Below are 26,576 nucleotides of genomic sequence, written 5' to 3' on the forward strand. Positions count from 1 at the left end.
ATCACTCTGAAGTCATATACTCAACAGGGGAAGGAAAAAATGTTTTCCCTTCTAAATCACCATAATGTCCCATGCAAACCTATTATGGCACACTTCCCATTTATCAAGATTTTGTTGTTTGTGCACTTGTCTAGCCTGTGACTCCCTGAGCACAGCAAGTACCTGAAGGATTGTCTTTGTATCCCCAGCACTTAAAACTGTCTGTAACACAGGTCCTTAATGTAAGACATAAAGTACTGATATAGGAAGCATTTCTATGCTATGACAAATACACAGAAGTTAGAGGGAATAAAAACTGCCAAATGCAGAAGCTCAAAGATTTACAGGAGGACAACACATTTAGTTTTATTTCAATCAAATCACAACACTTTCTTTTCCAACTGCTGCAAAGTGCATCTACAATTTGCTATTACAGATCCACTTTTAAAAGGTTTCCTGCGACATTACAGCAAGCCTCTTTTTTTCCAAACAGAGGAATATTCCCAATTCTTCCTCAAATAAAAATAAAAACTCCATTCCAGTAAATGGTTAATACATGAAATTACAGTAAACCAGACACTTAAAAGGACAGCCAAAAAGTCTTCCAACAGTTTATTAGAAAGAATGTAGGTAGACATTAAAAAAAAAAATCCCCACTGTCATGAACATAAATTGAGGTTTTCAGCCTGGAACAAGCTGAATCAAAAAAAGAAATAAAAAATCCAATAGTGTATTAACATTTTTTTCACTCATTTGCCATACTGACAGTGCAAATACAATTTGGTCTAAATGTACAGACTCTCAAGCAACAATGTACAGCCTTTCTTCGTCCTCCATGCTAAGAGATGTAAAAGTTTAAGGGTCAGACAATACCAAATGTACAGGCTTCAAAACCACCTAAGTTAGGGCATTCACTAGTTTTAGCTAAGATACATCTGGAACACTGACAAGTGATCACTTACAATAATGTGAAGTAAATTTTTTGAAAAATAAAACTTTAGTGGAATAATCCTGGAGGATATACCAGAAGAACAACAAGTTACCAGTTTAAGGTATCAACCAATTTGTTTCATCAGCCACTTTTGAGTCCATGTTCTAAAATCTAAAATTTAGTTCTTTCTTCTAAGCCAAGAGTTTCCTATCATGTCAGTATCTATGTTATGAAGTAAAGGAGACTGAGGTGAAATGTTTTTATTTATCACAACTGCTGTATCAATTGTCTAGGACCTCAACAGCATCATGGAAGTCTGGGAAAAGTTCATGCATAAGGTTATTGCCTTAGCTGACTTAAAACTGCCCCATACAATGGTACATATCAACCCTTAGTGAAGCCTTAAAAAAACAAACAGGTTGAAAAATGGGTTAAAGGAGGCAAATACAGCATCTGCCTTTAGAGCTATCAACTCAGGAATTCTCTCAATTATGAAATCTTGCAGAGAAGTTATTTTTCTTTCTCAAAATTCGGTGATGACAACATTCCTTACTCCAGATCTGGCATTTCTGAAAGATTTTAAAAAGATTAGTATGAAGTACAAGGGAACAATCAACTTCAAAGTCTTATTAAAAAAAAAAAAAAAGCAGTCAACAGAGTTAATACTTTCCTAGGGAATTGTCTTTTTATTATTTTTTGCCTTTTCTAAATGTAAATCTCAAAGCATTCAAATTTCTGCTTTGGCTATTATAGGCCATGAAAAAATAATTTTTCTCTCAAGAATTATAAAGAAGTTAATGTCTCTATTTTCAGAGTTTTGTCTTTGATGTGAAATATCACTGTAAAACATACTTTTTACAAAGATACTTACTTTCATCATCACTGTCTTGTGAATCCTGCAGAAGAAGAATTTTGAAAGTTACCAAGTTGATCAAACATTCCTCTGCTAACTGAACAGTTTGCCTTAAAAAGCTGAATGAAGCACTGTACTTTTACTAAAGTAGCAAAGATATGTGGTTATATCAAGCTTATGAATTTAATCACTGGACTTAAGAATAGGTTCACTGAAGATGAACAGATGTACAGCTGAGGATCTATCTTCCTGTAAGATGTGTGCCTTTTGGTGGGAATTGGTGCTCACCCTTTAAATCTCTTCCTGTCGGGTAGACTGAATTTTAGTATAAAATGGATTTCACTTCTCTCTTGGCATTCAGTGTAACAGGGAAATAGCTCACTGCGAAGACTACTGGACTGATAGAAGACAAAGAACTCCAAACCTAGCTGCTGAGTTGTCTAAACATTTTTCAAACTATACTCAACAACTTTCTTGAAGATGTTAGCAGGATGCCAGAGCGGAATGTTGAGAAGAGTGATCCAGTTTATCCTTATAGATTCACAATGTCCATCTATTTACTCTAGTTTCTGACCAATTCTGCTGCAAAACCTGTTTAACTTTGTCAAAATAATCCCTAAATTAATTCTTAATTGAATAAGGTATACGATGCAATGATTCTCTTGAAATCTGGTCCCTTAAGAATGGCCCATGGGACACCAGTTTCCTGGTAGGTACCTATCCTTCAAAAATTAGCACATTTTAAAATCTGCTTTTCCCTGTATTTCTGAAGGGGGGGACCAACCCAACAAGAAGTGGCAAAAAAGCAATCCTAAATCTATATAAAACAACCTATAAATACATTGTTTCTTACTATTTAAGTAAACAGAGAAAAGAATTTATAGACTTACATCATCTGCTCCATCTACTTCTGGTAAATCTACATCCTCATCACCACCCATGTTGTTCATCATCTATTTGAAGTGTAAAAATTAGTTTTAAAAATGATGTTAAATTAAGCCCTAATTATTAGGTTGCAAGCTCCAGAATAAACCTTAAGTCTGTCATAGATTTCCACCAATAAAAAAAGCAAAACAAATGTTAAGTACCTTCCTTTCCGGAAAAAGTAAATTATAAAATCCTGACAACTTGTAGGGAAGTTAAGACTAAGTTCTCGCTGAAGAAAAGTGAAATTATTAAAACTTATCCAGCAAGTTATTTATGTATGCTATAGAAATTAAACACCGAAATCCTAAATAGTGCTTACCTCTGGTGCCTAAGGAAAAGAATGGGATTCACTTGTAGTTCTAAAGCTTTGTATCTTAAGCTAAGTGGCATGTGTATTATGGTATTCTCACTACAGTTTTAAATATTGTGAAGAACCAATAAATGATTTAAAATAAAGTCCTTCAGGATGATTAGGTTGTATAAAAGACCTGAACACTGAACCAAAGACTAAACAGCAATAAAAGTTAAAAACAGAAAAGAAACATGATTCTTGAAATAAAAGATACATACTATGGAGAAAATACACTTGCATATGTAAGTACTCTTGTAGACATACAAAACATTGGGACTAATAACAACATACTTACATGAAGTACTAATTTCCTATTTAGTTGTTTCTGATCATAAAGTAAGCAATGTATTATTTAAAAAAGTACATATAACCCAAAACTAAACTATTAACAGATGGGGAGGGACTTATCTTCCCAAGCTACAACTTTTCTATAAATCTCCTAAAATTAAAAAATTCAATAACCATATACAACTTTATACACAAAATTTAAAACTTCTAAAATCTACGCTTACCTGCACTTTACAGTTAAAAGGTGCCTTTAAAAGATCCCTAATCACCAAATTGCTCGGTGTAAAAGTTCTGGGCAATCTGTCTTAAATAATATGAGTAACTATTAAAGAGTCTCCCTACGTCTGATAGCACTGTTGAACACTTTGGTTAAGTTTCTTTGAGCAAGAAAAATGCTCAAAATGTGCCAAATACAATATTAGGTGTTGAAGATACAATGGCAATAGAAATAGGATGAACTAATAAATACATTCAAGAGCTATTCAGGAGATTAAAAAAAAAAAAAGATGGCCGCTAATGTTATACTGGAAACAGGCAGTAAAAGAATAGTGTTAAGCTGTGACATGCACAGCTGGGCGAAATGGCGGCACCAATTACTACAGGTAAGAAATGGGAATAGCACAGCTGAAAAGTACTGCCCCATCTTCTTTTTCCTCTTTAATTTGAAATCAAGGTGCCAGAACCATGTAAGATGTTAAGTAGTTGCAAACATGACACTAGATATTTACTCCTATTTTAGCTCTTAGTTTTCAAAGAAACATAACAAAATCTAGTCAATTAAAACCTGACATCACAAGGTTTATTCTATCCAAGGGAAATCAATGATTTTGCCCCTTTAGCCTTTGGCAATATGTATTTAAATTCTTTCCTTGATTGTGCTAACTAAAACATCTTTACACACCACTTATCATGCACATCTCACTACCATTTTTGTGTTTAAAGGTTTATATTCATATTACATGGCTCCAAAATGCAAACCAATCCACGCTCCTAAAAAAATCAGTTTAGAATAGAAACTAGCTATATTGCATGGATTGTAGTTTATTTTTTGTCTTTATACATCAACTTTAGAACTTACCACTAATTTTTAAAAAAATTATACGATGTTAAACTTCAGGATTAAATGACCATTTTTAAGATCTTACTTGGTTTTGCTGCAGAATGACCTTGAAAGTAAAATAATGCAGGTCTTAAAATACCACTAGGGGCTTTAAAACCAAATTAAATTCACACAAATGTACAGAGAGGGAGGTGGAAAATGCCATTTACAAGAACTTACCTCAGAGAAACGATCAAAATTAGACATGTCTTCATCTGAATCATCCTCCCAGTCTTTCCAATTATTGAAGTCCACACTAAGCCAGTTAAGCTACAGATCAATACAAACATCACCCTATGATTAGCTTAACTTACACTTATTGGTATGTACCTTAAGACTTCATTGCTTGAACTGTGGGTTCGTATTAGTGAGGCATGGAACTAACACACACACACACAAAAGAACAGACTAGCAAAATCAAAAGTCAAATGCAGTACTAGCAAAGATAGTTTCACGAAGCTTCTTTCACAATTGTTAAACAATCCTAACCGTTAGAAACAAAAACAAAACTCATTGGTAGGAACTATTCTCAGGCACAATGGACTTTTTTTTGTAGCACTAAGTATGCTCCTCTGTGATATGTAACTTTTAGATTCTAGGCAAAATCTGCCTCTTGAATTCAGCAAAAGTTCTGCATCTAGGGACTGACCTTCTGACCATACTTGGTTTTAAGTTAAAACTAAAAAACACCAAGGAAAAAAACCTGTAAGAATACAAGACTTTAATAACACTTAACTATGAAATAAAAACATAATATTCCTCATGGAAAACAAATGTGTCTTTTATTACTTAAAAATGTTAAACTCCCCCAAGAAAAGAAACATACCTTTGCCCTTTCTTTTGTTAACCTTGGCCATGACTGGCCAGATTCGCCTTTTCGTAAACAACATAAAATTGATCTGTCCGTTCTTTTATGCTTGGAATCCTAAAAACAAAACAAAAGCACTATCACACCACTTATCTCTCCAGTATCACTACAGAATAGAAAAGTAGCTTGTCATTCCTCAACTCTAATTTTTTTCTCTACATTTTCTCTAAAGGCAAAGAAACATCCCCTAGCTTACTAAACATTTCATTAGCTATCCAAATTGCAAAAAAATTTTCCCTCCCTGCACATGGTGAATAAAATAAAGCCTTAAAAAAAAATCAAGTAAAAAAATTTTTTTGACTAAATATGGTACATTCACAGAATAGTTTAAAAATTCTAAAAGACTAGACTAAGACAAGCCTAAAGAACAGTGACAGCAAGAACAAAAGGGGGCTGCAGAAAAGTAGTTCAAAGGGGAAATATTGCGAAAATATAAATCTCTAGATAGCCTCTGAACTGTTAAGAAAAACAATTACTGGTTACTGCTAAAAAGAGTACTTGATGTATGTCCATTTCTTCATGATTTAAACTGGAATTAAAGCCTTAAGACTACTTACATTTGGATCAATACAGTGAAAAAGATCAATTTCATTTAAATGTTTAAAATTATCGCTTCCTCCAAGACAACTGTGTAAAAAAAAAAAAAAAAAAATGAACCTCTTCAAAGAGATAAAGATTAGTAATAACTTCAGTGAAAACAAAACAAGCAAGCCAAAGTTACTTGGTTGTCTGAAATAAGCTTCTTACCCAATGATGTAAAATGGTAATTTACCTGAATGTAAGTTTGGATTTTTCAAAATTTACATTAACATCTTTACTGTCTTCAACACAAAATTCAATGAAGACGTAGTCCCTTCGATCGTACCATTTTGCAGAAGCAGGCTGCCTACAAAGAGATAAAATTAGACAAAGTTAAGCTGGAATTCATTAACTGAGTATTTACATAACCTCCAAAATTTTGGTATATAAGTAACATTTCTCTTTCCCATTAGAAGACGGATTATTTGGAAACAGCTTATTATAATTTCAAACAGAAACTACACCCTTAGGGGCAAGTGAGTGGCTCAGTAGGTTAAACATCTGACTTCAGTTCAGGTCATGATCTCACGGTACCTAAGTCGGAGTCCCACATCAGGCTCTGCACTGACAGTGTGGAGCTGCCTGGGGATTCTTTCTCCCTCTCTGCCCCTCTCCCACTTTCACAGGGGATCATGCTCTTTCTCAAAATAAATAAATAAACTTAAAAAACACCTACATCTTTACTCTTAACAACTGCATTCCAAGTTAAAACACAACTATAACTGATTTCACAATATGAAGGAATTAAAAAATGAATCAATGCTCAATAGGGCTAACCATTAGGTAGCCCTGTCAAAATTTATGTGCTACTCCTTTAGAGCCTGGCTACTAAATGTCAATGTCACAGAATTAAAAAATCAGACAGAACTGATCCACCGTCAATTGAAATATTGAAATACATATTCAACATTTTTACTTACAATGTTACAATGCCAGCAACTTGCATGACAGTGGCTGGGTGGGTAAAACTGATAGTGTTTGTCTCCAGAAAGTTCTCATCTGTAGCTTATTTCTGACTATACCAAACAACCATTTTTTTGAGGAACAAATTTTCTTAACCAACTTTTATGATTCTAAATAATGATACTTAAGAATTAAGCTTCTTTACAGCCTCATCTTCTAATCTACAAATGTATTGGATATATACTATACTAGAAGAAGCCTGGAGTATTTGCTTCCTCGTTATTCTTCTGCTGTCTCCTGCAATGTACCTGTCCTTTTCATGGTGTCAGCTGCTTAGAACTCTATCCATCCATTAAAATTATGTTTTAGAATAGGCTTAAAAAACTGCTAGAAGCAAATGCAGTCAAATATAGTTGATTAATAGGAGATAAAGACTGTATGTGGTAAATACTCTTCTTTCAAATTGTTCTTTGTATGGGGCACTTGGGTGCCTCAGTCGGTTAGGCGTCCCAACTCTTAGTTTTGGTTCAGGTCATGATCTCACAGTTCATGAATTTCAGCCCCATGTCAGCGTACTGCGCTGACAGTACGGAGCCCACTTGGAATTCTCTCTCTCTCTCTCTCTCTCTCTCTCTCTCTCCCCCCCCCTGCCCCCCCTTCCCCACTCGTGTTCGCTGTCTCAAAATAAATAAAACTTAAAAAAAAATAAAGTTGTTCTTTGTAATCTTTAGACAAATATCTTTATATGTGTCAAAATTCCTAGAATTCACACACAGACCCCAACTACATTTGCCTCTACAGAATGAACCAGAAAGACAATGAGGGCAAGAAAGCAGAACCACATAATTCTCAATGGTTTCACTTATTTTCTTAAAGCAAGCATGTTCTGCTTTGATAATCTAAAGTATTTGGCTATACCAGAATTCTTTGTATTTTTTTGAACTGTTCTATAAACCTAAGATACAAGTTAAAAACTATTAATCATCGTTATGTTCAGACACTACTCATGAAAGGAACTGTTTTGTTTCCAAATGCTGAAATTCCCAACCCTAAGGAGTAGCAGTTTAAAGTCCCTCCAATAAATAAAAAGTTGCAACCAACTGCTCATCAACATTTTTACACAACTGTTAAATCTGACTAGTCACATTCCACTTTGGGATATTGATATCAGATCTGAAGTAGGTTATAATCATTACGGATGGAAGTTTTCAAAGTCCAAAAATACCAGCAAATCAGCAAGAGTAAAGCTATTTCTTTAGGCATCTATCAACAGATTAAAAACAAAAACCAGATTTTTACATGCCTTAGAAGAAAAGTCTAACCAAACTTCTGTTGGACTAAGGAATCACAACTTCTAGTATTATGTTAATATGTCTAACAAATTGAGAGTTTTATGAATAGGTGACAATAGACCACACATTATTATTAGCTCATTTTCTTTCCAAAACAGTGTTCTGTGATTAACATTTAAAAAAAATATGTATTTGAGTGTGAGCAGGAAAGGGGCAGAGAAAGAGAGGGACAGAGTTCTGAAACAGGTTCTGCAAGGACAGCAGAGAGCCCAATGTGGGGCTCGAACTCATGAACCATGAGATCATGACATGAGCTGAAGTCAGACACTCAACCAGCTGAGCCACCCAGGCGCCCCAACATGCTGTCTTTAACTGAAAATATTTGCTAACTTAATAGATAAAATTTTAAATGACTAGGTTCACAGATTTTATTAAATAATCTCTACATCCAACATGGGACTCAAACTTACAACCCGAGATCAAGAGTTGCACGCACACTCTACCAACTGAGCCAGCCAAGCATCCCTAAGTTCCGATTTTCAAACTGAAGTGACCATACAGTATGTTTAAAAAGCGCTAATGAAAATCATCCAGAGCAATGAACACCACAGTGCCAAAATACTATTTCCAACTAAAGGAAACAGATTTCCTATACAGAAATGACTGACCTCAGGCATAAGATGGGATGAGGTTGGGACACCTTGGGCAAACGAAGCTATTAAAAACTATGAGGTCAGTTATGGGGCACCTGGGTGGTTCAGTTAGCGGAGCATCCAACTCTTGATTTTGGCTCAGGTCATGACCTCATAGTTCATGGGATTGAGCCCTGAATTGGGCTCCACGCTGACAGCACGGAGCGCGTTTAGGTTTCTCTCTCTGCCCCTCCCCAACTCGCTTGCGGGCTCTTGGGGGGTGGGGGAGAGCAAAACAAAACTATGAGGTCAGAACCAGAGGCAATAATAAGGGTCTCCCTGCATTGGCCAATGAGAATTCTAGGTTACCAGAAGATGCTACAGATCCAACTCTCTACAAATTGGCTGTTAACAGAAAAAGAATTAGGCATTTTTCCTTCTTTCTCTTTATGAAACTTTATTCATGGTAACTGGATAGATAGATCTGTTCATAGAAGTAAACTTCTTTATAAAATTTCAACTTTGGAATGGAATACAATTGCGGGGGGGGGGCATGTGTCACCATTTTGCAACCTTTAAACTGATTTGGCAATGATCAATGGATGAAACCATTAAAATGATTAGATTAGGGGCACTTGGGTGGCTCAGATGGTTAAGCGTCTGACTTCAGTTCAGGTCATGATCTCACGTTGAGTTCAAGCCCCACGTCAGGCTCTGTGCTGACAGCTCAGAGCCTGGAGCCTGCTTTAGATTCTGTGTCTCCCTCTCTCTGCCCCTCCCCCACACATGCTCTGTCTCAAAAAGTAAAAACATTAAAAAATTTTTTTAAAGATTAGATTAATAGTTAATAAAGAATTTACAATTAATAGTTAATAAAGAATTCAGCATCACTAAAAGTGGGACAACCAGACCTACAACCTCCTAATCTGATGCAACATGATATACTCCATAGAAAACTTAATTCCAGTCTATAAGAAGAGAAAAAAAAATTTTTTTAATGATACAATGAGGAAGGCAGAAATCCAGAATACTGTTAAATCAATGCTATAAAGAAGAGAAGGGACTGCTCTAGATTAAAAGAAACCAAAGAGTTATCAAACACGTAGAGGGACACCTGAGTAGTTGTTCAGTCAGTTAAGCATGACTCTTGATTTCAGCTCAGGTCATGCATGATCTCACAGTTCATGAGATGGAGCTCCAAATCAGGCTCTGCGCGGACAGCGAGGGGCTTACTTGGGATTCTCTCTCTGCCCCTCCCCAAGTTGCACTCACTCTCTCAAAAATAAACAAACATTAAACAAAACATATCCAATTTATGCACCTGGTCTGCAACCCCCCCCACCCCTGGCCCGACCTAAACATAAAAAGAGATTACTGAAACTGTGACCACCTAAATACAGACAGGGTATTAGATATTAGAGAATATGAAAATCATTGTTAGTTTTTTTAGGCATGAAAGGCATTGTTTTTACGGGGGGGTGGGGGGGAGAGTCCATTCAAGATGAAAACTTAAGTATATGGGGTTTGCTTTAAAAGACTTCAGGAGGGACGCCTGCATGGCTCAGTCGATTAAGTGTCATGATCTCAGGTAATGATCTCACGCTGTCATGGGATCTGTGTCTGGCTCCATACTGGCAGTGTAGAGGCTGCCTGGGATTCTCAGTCTCCTCCTCTTTTTGCCCCTCCCCTGCTCACACTGTCTCTCGTGCTGTCTCAAAAATAAACTTGAAAAGAAGAAAAAAAAAAAGACTCCAGGAAAAGGAAAAGAGGATAAATAAAGCAATGTGGCAAAGGCCTACTAAGCACTTAATCTGGATGACAGGTAGATGGGGATTATATTCATTATGTTTTTTTTTTTTTAAAGGTTTATTCACTTTTTGAGACAGAGAGACAAAACATGATTGGGGGAGAGGCAGACAGAAGGACCCACAGAATCTGAAGCAGGCTCCAGGCTATGAGCTGTCAGCACAGAGTCCAATGTGGGGCTCGAACTCACAAAACATGAGACCATGACCTGAGCCAAAGTCAGACACTTAACCAACTGAGCCACCCAGGCACCCCTCTTCATTATACTTAAAAAAAAAAAAAAAAAAAAAAAAAGTTAGACCTTCCCTATGACCCAGCAGTAGCACTGCTAGGAATTTACCCAAGGGATACAGCAGTACTGATGCATAGGGGCACTTATACCCCAATGTTTATAGCAGCACTCTCAACAATAGCCAAATTATGCAAAGAGCCTAAATGTCCATCAACTGATGAATGGATAAAGAAATTGTGGTTTACATACACAATGGAATACTATGTGGCAATGAGAAAGAATGAAATATGGCCTTTTGTAGCAACATGGATGGAACTGGAAGTGAAATAAGTCATACAGAGAAAGACAGATACCATATGTTTTCACTCATATGTGGATCCTGAGAAACTTAACAGAAGTCCATGGTGGAGTGGGAAAAAAAAAAAAAAAGAGGTTAGAGAGGGAGAGCCAAAGCCTAAGAGACTCTTAAAAAACTGAGAACTGAGGGTTGATGGAGGGTGGGAGGGAGGGGAGGGTGGGTGATGGGTATTGAGGAGGGCACCTTTTGGGATGAGCACTGGGTGTTGTATGGAAACCAATGACAATAAATTTCATAGAAAAAAAAGTTATTAAATGATTCTAGCAGGGACTAGTTTCTTTTTAAGTGTAACCCAGTCTAACTTTGAATTGTGTTATACTTAGTTAATGGGAGGATTCTTTTCCCAAAACATTTTACAAATAGTATTTCAATAAACTCTAGACAAGCACACTAATGGTGACATGGATATTACAATGGCTGTATAAAAAAACAAGTAGTACACTACTCTTTAATTTGTTCATACTGAAGACACTGGAACCAGAGATCTTTTTCTTTTCCTCAAATTCACATTAAGAATTCAGAATGTGAGTAATATGTTTGGAAAGAGAATCTTTAAAATGAAATCTTAAGGTGGGCCATAAATTTAACATGACTGGTGTCCTTACAAAAGATTAGGACACAGAAGAAAGAGCTTGTGAAGACGCAGAAGAAGAGGCCCAGTCATCCCATTTCTGGTACTTTGTTATGGCAGCTCTAGCAAGCTAATACAATCATTTTCCAAATAACAAAATTAAATGATCATTTAAACCAGGGGTTGGCACAGAAGCCAAAAATGGTTTTTATATTTTTAAAGAGTTATAAAAACAAGCATGTAGGACAGAGATATTTGTGGTCTACAAAGCTTAGCATTTACTAGGTAATCCTGATTTTAACTATCAAAAATACAAGAGGGGACCCTACACGTAACCTAAAACCAGTAAAAAACACATATATTCACTCAACTGGAAGAGAGCTTGATTTTGAAATCCTGCTCGTCTTCTGTGAAACTCACATCCCTTTTTTTCTAGTAACCAAAAGAGGAGCAGGTTTAGCTTGAACACTAGCTCATAAACTAATTATATTGGATTTATCTCTAGCCTTATACTAACATTGACAAAACTTGTAACCACTGTCCAAGTCTGTCAGTTCACCTTAATAGTAAATACCTATGGATGTAAAAACTTTTTTCACTTCTGCATATGCTATGTAAATAATCCCCTACTTAAAACAAAACAAAACCAACCCCCTCCCCAACAAATGGGACATTCCTCAAGGTTCCAGTTTCAGCCCCACATCTGGCTCTCTGCTGTCAGTGCGGAACCCACTTGGAATCCTCTTCCTCTCTCTGCCCCTACCCCACTTGCACTCTCTCAAAAATAAACATTAAAAAAAAAATTGGTTAAAACATATAGACAAATGTACTGGAGAAAATAGCAATAACGACAATTTTTTTTAAAAAGTTCTACTTCTGTAAAAGTATTTAAGGAACTGAAAAATGTGATACAAAGATGCTAATTAACAATAACCTTTATGATAAAATAGGCAAATATATATTATTTTTTGGGAGAAAACGCGCACGGGTGTGTGCACAGGGGAGAGACACAAAGAGAAGAGGACAGAGGATCTGAAGTTGGCTCTGTGCTAAAAGCAGAGAGTCCAATGTGGGGCTCAAACTTATGAACTATGAGATCATGACTGGAGCCAAAGTTGTACCCTTTAACCAACTGAGCCACCCAGGAGCCCCAATAGGCAAAAATATTTTTAATGTTTTATCTTTAATTAATGGTCTCATTAAGAAATCAATCAAACAGTGGGTGCCTGTCAGCCCAGAGCCTGCTTCGGATTCTCTCCCTGCCCCTCAAAATAAATAAACTTATTTTAAAAAACTGTTGGAGAGGAGGTAGGACAGAATCAGTTAAAGGGGAAGCTAATGGCAATTACCCACAATTAAGAAAGATAGTGTATCCAAAACATAACCAATAAACGATTCCCAAAATAAATATTCCCAAAATAAAGAACTCACAAGTCAAATGTACTTGGAGAATATATACTGATTTAGTAGTACTTCTTTTCCAGGTTTCCCAAAATACAGCAAAGCCTCAATTAACAGAATATAAAATCAGATAGTTGATTTATAAGTAGCTCTCATCAGCTTTATCTTTCAACTACTGACCACTGATCTACTTTCTAATCTATAGCAGATACAGTTGAATTTGGTTCAAATGTGACAGAGCAGAATACAGGACTACTAGTAAAAGACCCCTTTTATGCTCAACTCTCACCATCAAGCACCTCATGTAGGGGTGCTACATGAAGAGTTTGATGGTGAAGGCTGGGTCTGAGAGAAAGAGGCTGCCTGGGATTCTCTCTCCTCTGCCCCTCCTCCACTTGTGCAGGAGATGAGCTGCTTCCTTGAAACTTAAAAAAATGGCCTCATGTAGACAAGTCTAACAGCTAAAATACATTTAGAGTTTGAATGTTATTCAATAAATAAATATGTATTAAGCATGGGGCTAGGAACTGTTCTGGAGACAGAGCAATGAGCAAAATAGACAAAGCTTACATTCGAGTTAGATGAAATTTAGTCCAAAAATCTCCTAAGAAATATGGGGGTAAAGGGATCGGATCCGTTACTAGTGGCCTTTATTAATGTGTAAACAGGCAATATATCATAAGACAAGGTTTTCAAAAACCAAGCAAACAAACAAAAAAAGATAACATTTTCTGGTTATCAGCACAGCTGAGCTGTAAAAAACAACACAGGAGTAGGGACCCTCTACACAGTTGAAAATCCAAGAACTTATGACCCCTAAAACTTAGCTACTGTTGATCAGACCCTCACAAGTAACACATACTTTGCATGTTATATATATTATACACTGTATTCTTACAAAGAAGCTAGAGAAAAAACAATGTTAAGAAAAATCACAAGATCTCTATCTGCTCCTCCCCTGCTTGCTCTGTCTCTCAAAAATAATAAACATTAGGGGCACCTGGGTGGCTCAGTTAAGTGTCCAACTTCGACTCAGGTCATGATCTCACAGTCGTGGGTTTGAGCCCTGTCAGGCTCTGTGCTGACAGCTCAGAGCCTGAAGCTTGCTTCAGATTCTCTCCCTCTCTTTCTGCCCCTCCCCCACTCATGCTCTTGTCTCTCTCTCTCTCTCTCTCTCTCTCAAAATAAACATTAAAAAAAATAATAAACATTAAAAAAACTTTTTTAAAAAAACGGGGCGCCTGGGTGGCTCAGTTGGTTAAGTGGCCAACTTCAGCTCAGGTCATGATCTCATGGACTGTGAGTTCGAGCCCCACGTTGGGCTCTGTGCTGACAGCTCAGAGCCTGGAGCCTGCTTCAGATTCTGTGTCTCCCTCTCTCTGCCCCTGCCCTGCTCACACTCTGTCTCTCTCAAAAATAAACATTAATATATATGTGTGTATATATATATATATATATATATATATATATATATATACACACACACACACATATATGTGTGTGTCTGTGTATATATATGTATATATATATATAAAATCTATATTTATGGGGTATCTGGGTGGCTCAATGGGTTAAGTGTCTGACTCTTGATTTCAGCTCAGGTCATGATCTCACAGTTCATGGGATTGAGCCCTGCACTGTCAGCATAGAGCCTGCTTAGGATTCTCTCTCTGCCCCTCCCTTGCATGTGCTCTCTCAAACTAAATAAACTAAAAAAAAAAAATATTTACAGTACTGTACTTATTGTAAAAAAAAAATCTACCTAAGTGGACCCACAGAGTTCAAACCAGTGTTATTCAAGGATCAACTGTACTTAACTAAATAATGACAGTTTCCTTACAAGTTTATTCTTTTTTTCCCCTTATAAATTTGTTAATGGTGCATGATTATTTGTCTGAATTAAAAGATCACTTGAATTCTAAGATAAAACAACAGAAATCAAATAACTAGCTTTTTACTAGAGCTTAATAATCAAGTAAATATCTTCTAGGTTTAGGAGTAAACATATTTCTATTAAATAGGAAGTTTCTTAAAGACTAGATTCACTCATTTTTTAATACATTTCTAAGTATCTTTAAATATCAAGAAAGATTACAGATGAAAACATTAAAATCAAGAAAAAAGTCAGCAATAAAAAGATGTTATAAAATTCAGAATTACTGATTTTCTAAAACTAAGTTTTAAACTTAGCTTAAACTAGTCTATCATTTGCAAAAGGGAATCAAGACAGTGGTAAATCTTTTTCACTTTGTAGTAAGTGAGGAATGATATGGAAACATGAAATTCTGTTATACAAAGGGAAAAAAGTAGTTCCAGGTTCATAGACGGAGCAGTTTTTCCTCCCTCAAAAGCCCTGTCTACAAATGTCTGAAACCAGTCTCTTACACATGTATTCTTTCCTCAAAGAAACCCCAAGATCTGCTTCTCATACTTTCAGATCATCTGTACATCAGTTGTACCACCACGTAAAACTTTCTGGAAAGGTGATCTGAATACACATGCTACTCCTGTGGCTTCCAAATTATGTGCCAAGGTGCATCAGGGCACCATGAGAAACTTAAGAGGGCTGCTGAAAGATCTTTTAAGTTTGAGAAAAATTTAGTGATACTCAATCTCATTCAAGACACCAAGTGGTTCAGTTTCAAGGTAGACTGCACTACATCCCTCTCCATTAATCTTCATCTTTGCACAGTTGTATTTCTGGTGGTTGCTATAATTTAATAAAGGGGGGGGCTACAAAAAAAAAAGCAGTGGGAAACAGAAATTGAAATTGAAATGGAAGTATCCAATCTGACTTCAAGGTATAAGTTATGCAGTGCCGGGGCACATGAGTGGCTCAATCAGTTGAGCATCTGACTTCAGCTCAAGGCATAATCTCAAGGTCTGGAAGTTCGAGCCCTACATCAGGCTCGCTGCTGTCAATGCATGAAGCCTGCTTTGAATCCTCTGTCCCTCTCTCCTTCTGCCCCTGCCCCGCTCGCTCATGCTCTGTCTCAAAAATAGACATTGGGGGGGAAAAAAGGTACACATGCCCAAAACACATACATATTCCATTACTAAATGGTGATTATAAAAGAAGCTACTTATTTCAACTTTCGTGGATTAGTTTTTGAAAGACTACTAACTAGGCTGTTAGGCAAATTACTTAAGTTGTTTGGACCTAGCTACCTAATAAACAGAACTGTTATTCCTTTTGGCCAGCAACACCATAAACACACACACACACACCCTACTAAGACAAAAAAGGGGCAAACCAAGAACACTTGTGAAACCTCTATACTAGTTCCTTTATTTGGTAATTCCTACTCTAAAACAAAAGAGTGAGGGGTGGCTCAGTGGGTTCAGTCCAACTATTGACATTGGCTCAGGTCATGATGTCACAGTTCTGGAGTTTGAACCCCATGTTGTGCTCTGTGCTCACAGTGTGGAGCCCGCTGGGCATTCTCTCTCTCAAAATAAAAAATAAACTTGGGGTACCTGGGTGGCTCAGTCAGTTAAGTGACTTCGGCTCAGATCATGATCTCATGGTTGAGTTCGAGCCCCACGTGGGCTCTGTGCTGACAGCTCAGAGCCTGGAGCCTGCTTCACATTCATATTCTCTCTTTCTCTTTCTCTCTCTGGAGCCTGCTTCAGATTCTGTGTCTCCCTCCCTCCCTCTCTCTCTCTGCCCCTCCCAGGCTCATGCTCTGTCTCCCTCTCTCAAAAAATGAACATTAAAAAATTTTTTTTTAATAAAAATAAATATATAACTTAGAAAATTAAAACAAAAAAATGAAAGAAAGCTGTTCTTAAAGACAGGATTTCCCCTGATAAACTTAGTGCCTTTCTTCCATCCAACTCCAACCTTCGTACATTCCTACTTCTGTGCACACATCACTTTAAACATCCTCAAAGCAAACACAACAATTTTTCTTCATACAAATAAAATTCAAACAAGGTCAATGTCTCACTGCCTCCGTCACAAATTTCAGAGCCTTGGGGCTCCACAACCATATGTCAAGAAGTGACACAGGTTTAACAAACAATTTAGACGATATTAACAAAACTACAGAGATATAGTTATTTCTTTGGAAATTAAAAGTTTCACCTGGAAAATTATTCTCCCTTTTTGTAAAGTGGAAAAAATAAGGCTTCTGTCAGAAATCCTGAGTTCCAATCCTATTTGGGACAGTTCCTCATACTAATTAGCACTGTGTGAATTAGTATTTGAAAAACTAGATCCTGGAACTTAATACATATTAAAAATTTTAAGAACACCTGTCTGTGACTTAGATCCTTTCAGTACACAAAGATAATTAAAATGCTGAGTTAGAAAGGGCCCAAAGAAAACACTTTATAGCAATAAAGTATGACAACATGTGAAGATTAACTACTGCACAGAAAATCCCTAATAGCACATTTTGACTTTGGACTACAATATGAAGGAGTTCATACTACTGCTCAAGGTAATATTTAAAGTAATTGGTGGGGCGCCTGGGTGGCTCAGTCGGTTAAGCGTCGGACTTGGGCTCAGGTCATGATCTTGCGGTCCTTGAGTTCGATCCCCGCGTCGGGCTCTGTGCTGACCGCTCAGAGCCTGGAGCCTGTTTCAGATTCTGTGTCTCCCTCTCTCTCTGACCCTCCCCCGTTCATGCTCTGTCTGTCTCAAAAATAAATAAACGTTAAAAAAAAAATTAAAGTAATTGGCATTTTCCTGAAAAACCAGAAGTTCAAAGGTGTCCTGGTGAAGCAGAGAAGTCACCTCAATTTAAAATCTATCAGTGCCAATCTACAGCGTAAATAATACAAAGTTTACTACAACACACATTGCATTTCTGTAATCAAATACACTAGGTGCAACAATCTTCAAGAACTCTGATAAAGTATTGTAAAAATTTAAGGGCTAGAGACTAATTCTGAATAGTTCATATCACAAAAGTATTTTTTCCTGAAAAGTGACAATCACTACCACCTAAGGCCTCAAAATAACAATAGCTTCAAGATTTTAAAACAGAAAATACAATTAAACATGGGAATCTTAATTAACAGTACATACTGGTCTGCACTGATTTATCCCTTCCAGTTTCTACTGCTTTCTAGTTAAAGTCTAAGCACAGAAAAAAAAAAAAAAGAAAGAAAGAAAAAGAAAATCCAGTTGCTAGGTTACAGTAGTTAAGAAATCAACACTGAACAAAAACCATCATCAGTTACTCTTCCTTAACTACAGAAATTAACCATACAGCATATGCTCACTATTACCATTTATGTTGGAAGCTAAAGAAAGACTAATGATTTTGTTTTTAGGACTCAATTCTATAAAGTTGAATGATGGCAAAGTATTCAAGATTTCAACCAATGTTAGAGACAGTCACAATATGTTTCTGGACAATTTATTAATTCAAGTATAAGACCACTGAAAGAACGACTTCAAATAGCTCAAAACTGAATAAAACAGGGACTCCTGGCTGGCTCTGTTGGAGGAGCATGGGACTCTTTGATATCCGTGTCCTGAGTTCGAGCCCCACGTTGGGTGTTAGAGATTACTAAAAAAGAACAAAAAACTTAAATAAAAACAAAAACCTTTCCTTTAAAAAGCATTTTACTTTCTATCTATGGTTACTGAGTTCAAATTAGAATTAGAACTACAATAGCTTAAAAAAAAAAAAGCAGTAACAATTAACTAGCACACCTCCCTTCTCCCCCACCCTAGTTTGAAGGAGAGAGGTCTTAAAATCTCAGCCTTCTCGAAAATCAGGTTGAGTTTTTATGTAAACTATTAGACTAAACCTTAAAAACCTGATGGAAAAAAATGTACCTAGACAATCACTACTAAAGAGTATTCAAATGAGAAAAAAAAAAAAACAGACCTTAAAACTCTTAAAATATCCAGACGTAAAAGTCTCTCTCCACATCTAAAATAATGTTTATATCATGTTCAGAACTTGTGAATGAATGACTCTTGATCTCAGGGTGTTGAGTTCAGGCCCCAAGCTGGGGGGTAGAAATTACTTCAACAAATACATAAACTTAAAAAAATTTTTTTAAATGTTTATATCAAACATCAACAAATGGATCCTTATCAATTAGCCAGGTTCTTCCCAGGACTGGAAGACCCATTGAAGGGTTTTTCTAACTCAAATAACAGATTCATAATACTCCTCTTGAAAACAGTAAGTTTGGGGCGCCTGGGTGGCTCAGTCGGTTAAGCGTCTGACTTCGGCTCAGGTCATGATCTCACGGTTCGTGGGTTCGAGCCCCGCGTCGGGCTCTGGGCTGACAGCTCAGAGCCTGGACCCTGCTTCAGATTCTGTGTCTCCCTCTGTCTGCCCCTCCACTGCTTGCACTCTGTCTCTTGCATCGTCTCAAAAATAAATAAACATTTAAAAAAAAAAAAAGAAAGAAAACAGTAAGTTTGTTGAATACAGTTAGTTCAACAAGATCTCCTAAATTTGCAAGATGGCATTTATTTTAAAAAGGAGATTTATGTGGTCTCTTCAAAACACTCAGGTTGAAAGCATTCTTGTAACTTAGACTGCTTTTTGGAATACTGACTGTTACACTTTCCATCTGAGGTTTCAATTTATTTACTTAACGTCTCTATTTAACTATTTCATGTGACCTCCCAAAAGTATATTTCAAATAATTTTAAACATATTTCTTAGTGAAAAGGTATTTTGTTTGGCTACATTAGTCTATTAACAGTTGGCAGCTTACCTAAGCATTTATTTCCTCAGTGAGTTTCAAAATATAAAAGGCACCTTAAGACTAACAATCCTGCTACATTTTTTGGAATAAAGCCTTTCCAGAGAAAAGTGAAAGCTACTTTACATAGATTAAGATATTATATTGAATACCAATGGGGAGGGGCAACCCTTCTAAAATTCTAGATGTTCCCTTTACATAGTAATACTGTGTTCCAGAGGCTTGCTCTCCATCATTAACCAACAGCAGTGTATCCTTTAACCCAACAGAATCATCATCAGTATCATTAAGTAACCCTTTGAAAGTGCGTTACTTTTCACAGGAATTAAACTTGTTACCTTTCAATCACTCTCTGTACGTATCTTTCAGGGAGCAGTTAGTACCAAAAATAAAATAAAATAAAATAAAATCCTATCAAAACCGATAGTTCTCACATCTGGAGAGACAGAGTTTTTCCTGAAAAGAATGTAAGCCCTGAAAATGGGAGTGCCAAAAATTTTATTAGGTTTAAAAAAAAAATCACTAAGGTTTTTCTTTACCATCATCAAACTAAAATTCTTAAAAAAAAAAAAATCCTTGTCACCTCAACGTAAATAAATGTAAGCTCTTAAAGGCAACAAAAAGGCAACTACATGCCTATTTCAATCTTAATTAAAATAGGATAACGCAACCTCGCCTCAAGTTTAATGTAGAACACTGAAAACGTCCACAAGTATCTTTCCACTCGACACGTGCGGAACGACCTGCTCAATGCTAACTCCTCGCGCCATGGACAAGGGTGAGTTTTGGCAAGCTTCCCCCCTTTCAAGGGATTGGGAGTTAGGAGGCCTGGAAACGTCCATACCCAAGAAATCACGACCCCGGAAAGGAAAATAAGTTGTGGGGACGGTGTGACCTCCCCGCAGTTGCCTAGCAGTACTGTCGCTCACGGCGGAAGGCCGCGTGGTGCTCTGCGGGGAGCACCGCCAGCCTTCTGGTAGCACCCACCACAGGTGCACTTGGCCCGGGGCCTGGTCCCAACATCACCGAGGGGCAGAACCAGACTGCCCCAAAAGCGAAGTGGCTATCCAAGAGGCCCCGCGCCTTCAGAAAGCCCGCACGGCAGAAAACTCACAGAAGAGTAAGGCCTAAGGCTAAGTTACGGAGTTAGAGTAACCGGGACTGGCAAAGGAGGAAAAGTGGGATTTCCGGCGCGGGGAAGGCGAGGAACCGTTCCGAGGTGGAGAAAGCGGACATCTGGAGGAAAAATGTCCTCCACCCGCCAACGGTAACCGGAAAAAGGATACTGGACCTCCCACCACAAGAAAGAACGACTGCCGCCACAGAAGGGAGAAAGCCGAGGGGGTCGAAAGCGGGGGGTTGGGGGGGGGGCTTCCCAGCAGCCCCCTGCGCGGCCTCGGCCTCCCTCCGGGGCGACCTTCCTTCGGCGGGGTGTCGCACTCACATCGTGAACGGGGCAGGGGGGACGGGCGAACGGGTGGGCGGGCCTCTCCGGCGGCAGCTGCTGGGCAATCGACTCTACTCCGGTGGCGACTCCGGCGTTTTCTTCCCGGTCGCGGCCTCTTCTCGCTTCCCTCAGGCGACGGTGGCGGCGGGCTCGACCTGGGTCCCCAGAATGCACCGCGCGGAGAGAGCGACTCCTCCGATCGGGGAGAAGAGGAAAGTGTAGGAAAAGGGGCGCGAGGACGGAAAATGAACGTGCGTGCGTGCGAGCGAGGGGTGGTGAGGCCGGGCGGCGGCTGGTGACGCAGCAAAATGCCCGGGCCCTGCCGCCGCGCGTGCGCACTCTTTGTTTTCGGGCTCCTGCGCGGTTTTCTAGAGATATCTACGGAAAGGGCGGGGCCTCCCAGCTCCTTCGCGATCCTTCCTAGCTCTGGCCCCGCCCTGCGTCTGCTCCCTTCGGTCCGGCGGGTTCCCGCCTCTCCTCCCGCGCTCCCCCCTCGCCTTAGAAAACCGTTGGCCGCCCTAACCGCCTGGCCACGCGCGTTGGGCGGTCTCCGGGAGAAACGGCTGTGTTGACAGCAGGAGGAAGGCCGAAGCGGAGGGAGGCCAAGTCGGGAGACTTGAAAAGTGAAACAGATTGGTTACTCTTGAGGGAGTAAGCCAGTCCACTGAGGAAACATTCTCTCGCAAAAAAGATATGAAAAGCCTGTGCTCGTGATATTTGCGGGAAAAGGCTAACTTCAGAATCCAGAGCTGGGTGCACCTGGCCATTTTTCTCTGCTTCCCCAGGGGTTGGAGACTCTTATCCAAGGGCAGCGGAAATCTGAGGTCTTGGTTGAGGAGAAACGTTTGTCGTTTGGGGAGGGCATTTGCCCTTGTTTTGAGATAATTAGGCCTATAGGTGAGACAGGGGTTTTGTCAGTGGAAAGTCGAAGTTTGTGGGAATGGGGAGATGAGATGAGGACACTCCTTGTCTTCAGGCACATCATTAGGGGGAGAAGGTTACCCATCTGTTTTCAACCATTATCTCTTGAACTGCCGCTTTGTCCCTTGAACGTGGTTGGGCTGTAATGAGGGATAGTAACCAAGAGAATGAAAACAGTACTTACTGCCTATTCTAGAAGGCCACTTAACAGTGGAGTAAGGGACAAATACATCAGTGCACTGCTAGTTGGAATACAAAGGATGTTTAAGTGTCAAGACATTTTGGAAAATACTGGCTTCGTAGCATTAAAGACTTGGTCTATGCTGTGCATGGCAGGGTTGGGGAACTATAGACATTGGACACTGCTCAAATCTCAAACCTCGTTTAAGAGGGTTGTTAAATCCCAGCTCTCAAGTACTGTGATTTTTAAGAAGTCTACTGCCTGTTGGGGAAAGCAAAATACACAAGTCAAGATTATTGAGTGCTATAATGGAAGTACAAAAAGTAATGGGAGCATAGAAGGAGGAGAGCTCGATATTGACTGGAAGTATTAGGACAGGCCTTGTTAAGAAAAATTAATCCCAGGGGCGCCTGGGTGGCTCAGTCGGTTGAGCATCCGACTTCTGCTCAGGTCATGATTTCACAGTCTGTGAGTTCCAGCCCCGCATCAGGCTCTGTGCTGACAGCTCAGAGCCTGGAGCCTGTTTCGGATTCTGTGTCTCCCTCTCTCTCTCTCTCTCTCTGCCCCTCCCCCACTCATGCTCTGTCTCTCTCTCTGTCAAAAATAAATAAACATTAAAAAAAAAAATCAGAAGCAGGCTCCAGGCTCTGAGCTGTCAGCACAGAACCCATGGGGGGCTTGAACTCATGAACAATGAGATCATGACCTGAGCCAAAGTCGAACACTTAACCAACTGAGCCACCCAGGCACCCAAGGTTTCCCACTCCTCTATCCCTAGGACCCTTCCTTTTCTTTATGCACTAGGATAGCTGTTGGAGTTCCAGCCATCACATTCCTGTTCCGGTCAGCAGGATGGAGGATTGAAAGAAAAGAGAAAAAAACAAGACATTTTCCTAGCTTTTGCACTCTTAAATCAGTCTGCCAAAAGTGTTACAACATTTCTACTTTCACCTCATTGATAACTCATGTGACCATATCCATCTGCAAAGGAGACTTGGAGAATGGGAGTGTTTAATCCAGGTGATTAGTGCCAAGCTAAAATCAGAGATAGTGTGACTTAGGAAGATGAAGAAATGTTGAGATAGGTGGCTAACAGTCTCTACTTCAGACAGGTTCACATATTATACCATTTTTAAGAAGGTGGGGGAAAAGTGCAATTCTCAGAAACTTACCAAATTGGTTGCAAGGATGGTTGGAAAAGGGGTAAAAAGAGAATGAGAATAGCTGGTGAGGATGACAGTAGGGTTAATACTTCTTTGAGAATAACTTTTTATATAGAACCATAGTGCTCCACATGCTTTACATTCACAAAAGATTCAAACCAATAAGAAAGCGGAGGGAACTCAAAATGGGATGCATACAGTAACACGTGAACCTAACTATATTAAGCACACTGAAATAGTGAAGATGAAAAGAACTACCCTAAGTAACTTTGGAAAGCAGCATCTTGTCTGGATACTGCAAGGTTAAAGACAAAAATAACTGTACATAAATACTATGATATAGTTAGGAAACATGTTTTTCATGGGACTGTGGGTTAGCAATTCTGATGCTATTTTTATTTTTTATTTTTTGATGTTTATTTTTGAGAGAGAGACCGTGAGTAGGGAAGGGGCAGAGAGGGAGACACAAAATCTGAAGCAGGCTCTAAGCTCTGAGCTGTCAGCACAGAGCCCCACACAGGGCCTGAACTCATGAAGTGTGAGATCATGACCCGAGCTGAAGTCGGACACTGAACGAACTGAGCCACCTAGGTGCCCCTAGGTCTTTCCATCTTAAAAAACAAGACAACAGGGACGCGTGGGTTACTCAGCTGGTTAAGCGTCAGGTTCGTGAGATTGAGCCCCACCTTGGGCTCTAGGCTGACAGCCCGAAGTCTGCTTGGGATTTTCTCTCTCTCCTCCCTCTCTGCCCCTCCCCTGTTGACTCTTTCTCTCTCTTAATAAATAAACATTTAAAAAATACAGTGATATTTTTAAAATGCAAAAAGTGTGTCACTACACCACAAAAACATGTTTATAGCATGAGAGTTGAAACAAGAAGATAAATGTTCAGCAACCGGGATGTGCACATCAGGCAACTCAGGTTTTTTGCTGCTCGCTGCATGTCTGTGGATGATCACAAATTCACAGATGTGGAATCTATGCATAACAAGGATCAACTATATATGTATATGTATATTTACAAATTAAAAATTTACACTACCAGTTATTGTTATTAATGTACTTGTCTCATGTACCTGCCTTTCTCCAACAACAACAACAACAACAACAAACCCTTGAATTCTTTGAGGCAGGGATACAAACTTGTCTTTATATCTCTATGCCAGCAGCACACTATTGAGGTTTTGAGGGTGCTCTCACCCATGCCTGTTGTATATAATCCAAAGGTTCCTGAAAAGATGTAACAGCAGGGACCTACAAGTCAAATAAATGCACAATATTTTTGAAAGAATAAATCCTGATTTCCTTTCCTACCCCAATGAACTGGGTTGACTATATAGAAAACTTCAACTACCTTTACCTCATTTCTTAAATTCTAGAGAAAATCCTAAGGACTCAGGTCCCTAGTCCCTCTTCTCTGGGCCCTATCCAAGGTTCTCTGTAGTAGCCCAGAAGCCTCCAAGAAATGTGAAGATCCAAAGCTCCTGTGTTTTTCCTACTCTAGCAATCTTATCTCCCCGTAGTGTCTTTTAAGTTTTTACTTATTTTGAGAGACAGTGTGTGTGAGTGGGTGAGGAGCAGACAGAGGGAGGGAGAGAGAATCTCAAGCAGGCTCTGGGCCGTCAGCACAGAGCCCCATGCAGAGCTCAATCTCACAAACCATGAGATCATGATCTGAGAGGAAATCAAGAGTCTGATGCTCAACTTACTGAGCCACCCAGGTGCCCCTCCTCATAGTTTCTTAAAGGTAAAATTAATCTGTTTGCCTAAGTAAGAGAATATGGGTGTGTATGGAAGCGGCAGAGGACAGGAAGTATTGTTTTAAGCTGTTGAATGTAAATTCATTGTAAATTACATCCTATCAATAATTTCCTGCATTTCTGTGGTAGCTTTAATACAGACTATATATATTGTAATTCCTGGGTGGTATTCATGGCCCCTCCCAGAGGTGGAGGTTGGAAGAATTACTTTATAACTTCAACATTTGATTATATTTTTGTTTTCAAGAGAGAAGAGAAGGCATAGCAGAAAGAAGAGCTTTGGAGATAATAAGGGGCAGAGGCTTGCATGAATCCCAGCTACTTCATTTCTAGGTCCGACTTTTATGGCTTTCTAAAGGTCCCCTATCCTGCAGATACCTGTGACAGCATGGGTGTGCCTAGGTATTCAGTATTCGATATTCTTCTCACTCTTTGGGATGAGAGTGGGATCAAAGAAAGATTTTTTTTTTTTTTTTTTTTAATGAAGGGTAAAAATGATTGCCGGGTCTGGCTAGGGTATCTCCTGGGTAGAGAAACAGGAGTTGTACCCAATTAAAGTAAATCCCCATTTTAATGGATCATTTCCCAGCATTGTGGTTTCTCCTTGCAATTTTGGTGGAGGCTTTCCTGAACTACTTGAGCAATATAAAAATAACCAGAAATGCTCAGTGGGGAAGTCAAGAGTTTTTATTATTAGGTCCCAAGTGACTGTTATTGCTGGAGACACAAACTATTGTGAATTGCTAACCATTGTCCCTGTCTTTATTTAAAATAACAAAAGATGAAGTTTCTTTGTTCCCTGACACAACTATCCATCATACCGTTGGCCAAGCGCAGCTAGCAACTTTCATCCTTAATTTGTGTCCCCTGGGAGCTTCCACTTTCACACTCAAGGCTGCCAACTGGATCTAGGCAGTGGCTTCCTCTTTAAACCAAAATTATACCAAAATGGAAAGGCGGAAAAAATCTGACATGTTGATTTCTAAGAACTGGATCAATTAATTGGTGGGACTGCACAGGCAGCTCTCAGGACAGAGGTCAGGAATCATTGTGCTCAATTCAGAAATCAAAAACCTGTGGATCAAAATTTTCATGTTTGGGGCACCTGAAATCATGCCTGAAACATGGATGAGTGTCAGACTCTTGATCTCGACTCAGGTCATGATCTCAGGTTCGTGAAAAAGAGCCCTGCGTTAGCTTCTGTGCTGACAGAGCAGAACCTGCTTGGGATTCTCTCTCTCCCTCTCTCTCTTTCTCAAAATAAATAAATAAACTTTAAAAAATGACATGGCAGGGGGTTCCTGGGTAGTTCAGTCAGTTAAGCGCCCAACTCTTGATTTTGGCTCAGGTTA

General features: G+C 38.9%; 1 protein-coding gene across 2 annotated transcripts; it reads right to left on the reverse strand.

Annotated features, from left to right (window-relative positions):
- Positions 1-319: 319 nt before the first annotated feature.
- On the reverse strand, positions 320-21,549 carry PTGES3 (prostaglandin E synthase 3). Of its 2 annotated transcripts, XM_027071459.2 has the most exons (8): positions 21,197-21,540; positions 6,070-6,183; positions 5,855-5,924; positions 5,256-5,354; positions 4,610-4,699; positions 2,654-2,716; positions 1,782-1,806; positions 320-1,479 (listed from the first exon to the last, which is right to left on the reverse strand). In XM_027071459.2, coding segments are annotated over exons 1-8 (483 nt in total). In that variant the 5' UTR covers positions 21,199-21,540; the 3' UTR covers positions 320-1,459. The 2 variants fall into 2 exon arrangements, with proteins under 2 accessions (XP_026927260.1, XP_026927261.1); XM_027071460.2 differs by lacking the exon at positions 2,654-2,716 and having other exon boundaries at positions 21,197-21,549.
- Positions 21,550-26,576: the final 5,027 nt, after the last annotated feature.

The sequence above is a fragment of the Acinonyx jubatus genome, chromosome B4 (genome assembly GCF_027475565.1).
Source record: "Acinonyx jubatus isolate Ajub_Pintada_27869175 chromosome B4, VMU_Ajub_asm_v1.0, whole genome shotgun sequence".
NCBI lineage: Eukaryota > Metazoa > Chordata > Mammalia > Carnivora > Felidae > Acinonyx > Acinonyx jubatus.

Coding starts and splice junctions, on each gene's coding strand:
- PTGES3 (XM_027071459.2), bottom strand. Junction 4,700..5,255: donor TAACAAAAGAAAGGGCAAAG/GTATGTTTCTTT, acceptor ATTGATCTGTAG/CTTAACTGGCTTAGTGTGGA. Junction 2,717..4,609: donor ATTTTGATCGTTTCTCTGAG/GTAAGTTCTTGT, acceptor CACTTCAAATAG/ATGATGAACAACATGGGTGG.